The sequence below is a fragment of the Myotis brandtii genome, unplaced genomic scaffold, assembly GCF_000412655.1.
Source record: "Myotis brandtii unplaced genomic scaffold, ASM41265v1 scaffold2561, whole genome shotgun sequence".
Lineage (NCBI taxonomy): Eukaryota > Metazoa > Chordata > Mammalia > Chiroptera > Vespertilionidae > Myotis > Myotis brandtii.
In genome coordinates, this window is record NW_005359721.1 from 450850 (window position 1) to 455701 (window position 4852).

Below are 4852 nucleotides of genomic sequence, written 5' to 3' on the forward strand. Positions count from 1 at the left end.
GAAGCCGCCACTTGCCGGGCCCTGGGAGGGAACGACTGGGCCTTAGGGGCAGAGGAATCAAAGGAAACACGGCCAAATCACCATTTTCCCGGTGCCCGCACCTTCCCCCCTAGGACTTAAAGGCGCCTCCTGTCTCTCCAGTTCAGAGTCTAAGTTCAAATAAGGTGTCCAGGCGGAGGCAGCAGGAGACTCCAAGTCAAACACAGAAACGGAGGAGGACACCCTGCAAACCTGGCTTACCCCGTCCCGTGTGGGTGCTGCAGCCTCTGCAAGGGGCCGTGAGGCCGCAGCCAGCAGCCAGTGAGCTGACAGGGATGGCAACCCCATGGCCGGCTCAAGGCGGACCCCGGGTGGCCCTTGGGACCGTGCCTGCGGTTGCACAGCCATGTGCCCAGCCCGTGCATCCGCCATTTTAACCAGGGGCCACCTTCCTCCACCAGGCAGGGTACTCATGACATAATCCCCTCACTAAAACCAATGCAGCCACTTTGGCCTAGAGGTTAACGGTTACTGTGTCCCTACTTTCTCAACATCCACCAAAAGGGATGGAGGGAACCCTGGAGCACAGATGGGGCTACTTGAAGGCCCCAGGAGGAAGGAGAAAGGAAATGGGAGAAGAGTGTTATGTCATATTAAATATTTATTGTTCCCTGCAGACTGACCTTGAAGTACTCCTCAAGCCAGGAGGGGGACTGGTTAGTGTTCAAGTTGCTAGGATCTTAGGCCAAAAAGCTACAGAAATCACTTTGCATGAAAAAAAAAATCACTGACTTGGAGGCAGTCTCCCCTTGCCATCAACTCCAAGAGGTGAGGCTTCACACCTCAGGACATGGTGACAGGAGTTGAATGAACCAGAAATGGAGGCAAGTGAAGGTTTTACTAGAGGAAGAGAAAAGAGCCTTGGGTTTTTGGTGTGTTTTTCAGGGGGAGGGGGGGGTGACAACATTGGGAGAATGATAACGGCCGTTTTGGCAGCCCAGGGAAAGGTGGTCCTGGGAAACCTAAAGACACTGGGAGAGTCAGAAAGCCAAGGGAATGCAGCTCACCCCGATGAGGCAGGGCTCTGGGGATGAGGCAGGGTGAGGCATGTCACAGACTGGGAGGCAAGGAGGAACGGGAAGGGGCACGAGGTGAAGAGAGGTATGGGTGGGCTGTAGAGTCCGTGGAGAGGGCTGGTGAATCCCAGGATCCAGCACATCAGAAGTTGGGCTTGTGCTTCTTGAGCTCCACCATAAGGTGGTGAATGTTGATGAGCTCAGCCCGGGCAGGGAGAGCTCGGAGCTGGGGCTGAGACAACACCCGGTGGAAGCGATGATAGAGCTGGATTAGCTGGGTCAATGCTCCCTGGTCAGAGAAAGTCAAGGAGGGTGAGACTGTGAGATGATGATTAAGAACCAGGTTGGGGCTTATCCAGAACTTTGGGCACAGCTGGTAGTTGAAGATCAAGGGTCACTTGGATGATGCTGAGCCCAAGGAAAAGAGGGCGAAATTAGTGATGGGACAGGGTGGGAGTGGGGGCTGGGAGTTGCAGGTCACCTGGATGATACTAGTTCCATTTCTGAAGTTGGTGAAACTCCGCATTACATCCTGACTCAGAGACTCCACCGATGATTTCCAGGAACTACCAAAGCCACGGATCAGCTGAGTAACACGGGCTGATGGCAGGAGGAAAAAGAGGGTATCAGATAGAGACTAGGCTAAATGATCTTTGACCCCACTAAGTCCTCCCCAGGGCACAGCCATCCTCATCATCCAACCCCTCTCTTCTGGTGTTCTCCCAACCCATTCTTTCCTGATCCACCCACTCCCCATATAATCCACATCCTCTCATTTTTCACTTCCAGTCACCTTACCACTGACCCCTTTTCTACCACACCATCCTTATACCTTCTTCCCCTCGAAGTCGCTCAGCCTGTCCACGCTCAATCAGAGCCTCAGCCTCCTTCACAAATGCCACCAGACCCCCAAAAGGGGGAGAGAGCAGTTCTTCAATGAATTCCTGGAGAAACACACACATACATACACATACAATTGAGTGTCCTGGTGTTGGCAGATTTTTCCCAATTCTGGCATTATGACTAGATCCTTAGAACATTCCCATAGCAAAGGTCATACACTTTAAGAAACTGCTGGTCTCACAAGAGGTAGGGGAAATCTTCAAGACTCCCCCCTCCTAAAAACAAAACAAAACAACAACAACAACAAAAATACACCCAGAAACTAAACTTAAATGGGAGCAGAGCAACAAGAAATTGGGGTCAGGGCTGGAAACAGAGGGGCAAGGCTACCAGAAGGTAAATGTCCATGGCAACTCTGCTATTTGGAAACTGAGCCTGATGGAAGCCCCAAGTGAGAAAGCTGAGTCTCTCATGAGAGCTACAAAGAGAATCATAAGCACCAAGAGAAAAGCAGTTAGTTATCTACAAGGAAGCTCCCAAAGTCTGTCAGCTGATTTCACAACAGAAACTTTGCAGGCCAAATGAAATTGGCATTGAATACAAAGTGATGAAAAGCAAGGACCTACAACCAAGATTATGCTACCCAGCAAAGATTTAGAATAGAAAGTCAGATAAAGAGCTTCCCAGATAAGAAAAAGCTAAAGGAGTTCATCACCACCAAACCAGTATTACAAGAAGTGATAAAGCATCTTCTTTAAGAAGATAAAAAAACTATATATATATTAAAGGCTAAGTGTCGGTCCGACCGGTAGCTATGACACACACTGACCACCAGGGGGCAGACGCTCAACGCAGGAGCTGCCATGACACGCACTATCCATTTAAAAATAAATGGCACTACAGACCTGGCACCGACAAACCAACACTCAGCTTCCCCCAAGAGGGAGACAAGCCCAGCCACCACCCCACCGTGACAAATGGCAGCCAACGCTGCCAAGACCCCATGGCGCAAAATGCGGCCCACAGCCCAGCCCAGAAACAGTTGCAGTGGGAGACCAGTAATGTCACATAGCAACATCCGGCTTCCTCTCCCTAGCAACTAGCCTCCTTGGAGTTTCTTCAGCCCAGGAACACACCTTGCTTTATAGCCAGGTGCAAACATTTTACACTTTAACCAAATGTGAAGCATTTTCATGTGCCTTATCTCATTTGATCCTCACAGAAGTCCTGGAGTAGGTAGATAGGAGACTCGGTAGAAACATATTTTCTTTTCATTAGCAGGAAAATGGAAATTTAGAAAGTTTAGAAACTTAACCAGACTGAAAAGAAGAAATTGTGGAACTTGAAAATGACTTCAGGTTTTCTCACTGCACAGAATATAGTCAAACACTGCTGGAGTTAAATATTTTACCCTTTGTTCTCCCTGTAAGATCTACAATAATAATCTGCTTCGTGTTGATATTTACTGCTGTGTTGCTGACAATTACCTGAAAGAGAAATTGGGGTGCTTCACTGGGCTGGAAAATGTTTAGCTAAATCAGAAAGCAGGTCTAATTAAGCAAGTTTATTCTATATCTATAAAAGGCTAGGTTGACTCACACATGTGCAATACATATAAAGCTCTTGCTGGTGCCAATCACACGCATGTGTTTCAATCTGAATTGTAGATTGTGAATTTGGTTGACACTTCCATTATAGAGAAAGAGCAAATAGCAATATTAAAATATTTCTTCTAATTTCCTCTCAATGTGCATGAATCTATGCACCAGGACACTAGTATGAATAATAAAATGGCAACAAATACATATCTATCAACAATTATTTTAAATTCAAATGGATTAAATGCTTCAATCAAAAGACATATGGAGGCTGAGTGAATAACAAAACAAGACCCTTACATATCAGATTGAGAGACACACACTGACTGAAAGTAAAGAGATGGAAAAAGATATTTCATGAAAATGAAAACAAGCAAACAAAAGCTGGGGTAGCAATACTTATACCAGACAAAATAAGACTTTAAAACAAAGGCTATAAAACAAGAGACAAAGAAGGACCCAGTAATTACAGTTCTGGACATTTATCCAAAGAAACCCAGAACAATAATTCTAAAAACTATATGCATTCATATGTTCACTGTAGCATTATTTATAATAACTAAGAGATGGAAGCAATCTAAGTGTCTATCAATAGATGAATGGATAAAGATATGGTGCATATATATAATGGAATATGACTCAGCCATAAAAAAGTATGAAGTCTTACCATCTGCAACAACATGGGTGGACCTAAGGAGTATTGCGCTGAGTGAAATAAGTTAGAGAAAGATAAATGCCAAATGATTTCACTCATACGTGGAATTTAAAAAACAAAATAAGAGAAGAACCAAGATGGTGGCATAGGTAAACACTGGTACTCGCTGCCTCCCACAATCACATCAAAATTACAACTAAAATACAGAACAACCATCATTCAGAACCATCTGAAATCTGACTGAATGAAAGTCCTATAACTAGAGAAGTAAAGAAGAAAGCACATTGAAACTGGTAGGAGGGGTGGAGGCACAAAACGGGCTGATCTGACACCCACGTGTGGCATTTTGTTAATTGGGAGGGATATCGGAGAACCAAGATGGCGGCATAGGTTAACGCCGGAGTTCGCTGCCTTGAACAACCACTTCAAAAATACAACTAAAAGACGGAACGGACATCATCCAGAACCACAGGAAGGCTGGCTGAGTGGAAGTTCTACAACTAGGAGGAAAGAGAATAGCATACCGAGACTCAGGGGAGGCGCAGTGCTGAAGTGAAATACTAAGGTGCGGAGTGCATGTGGAACGGGCTGGCGGCGGAGGGCACGGTTGTTGTTTTCAATCGGGAGGGAGTTTCAGACTCTGAGCTCCAGATCCGGGCGAGTCTCTAGGGACCCAGACTCAAACGGGAGAAGCGGGAAGG

The 4852-nt window shown here is 46.2% G+C and overlaps 1 protein-coding gene and 1 long non-coding RNA gene across 2 annotated transcripts in view; one reads left to right on the forward strand and one right to left on the reverse strand.

Annotated features, from left to right (window-relative positions):
- LOC106726373 overlaps nt 1–3035 on the forward strand; it is a 13188-nt gene extending 10153 nt beyond the window's left edge. Inside the window, exon 3 of the long non-coding RNA XR_001362438.1 lies at nt 2953–3035. This is a non-coding gene — a long non-coding RNA (uncharacterized LOC106726373). The remainder of the gene's footprint in view (nt 1–2952) is intronic.
- VPS52 (vacuolar protein sorting 52 homolog (S. cerevisiae)) overlaps nt 619–4852 on the reverse strand; it is a 19532-nt gene continuing 15298 nt past the window's right edge. The window contains exons 18-20 of the mRNA XM_005867942.2: nt 1888–1999; nt 1537–1655; nt 619–1344 (exon numbers count right to left, since the gene is read on the reverse strand). Of these exons, the coding sequence (XP_005868004.1) occupies nt 1198–1344; nt 1537–1655; nt 1888–1999 (378 nt within the window). The 3' untranslated portion in view covers nt 619–1197. The remainder of the gene's footprint in view (nt 1345–1536; nt 1656–1887; nt 2000–4852) is intronic.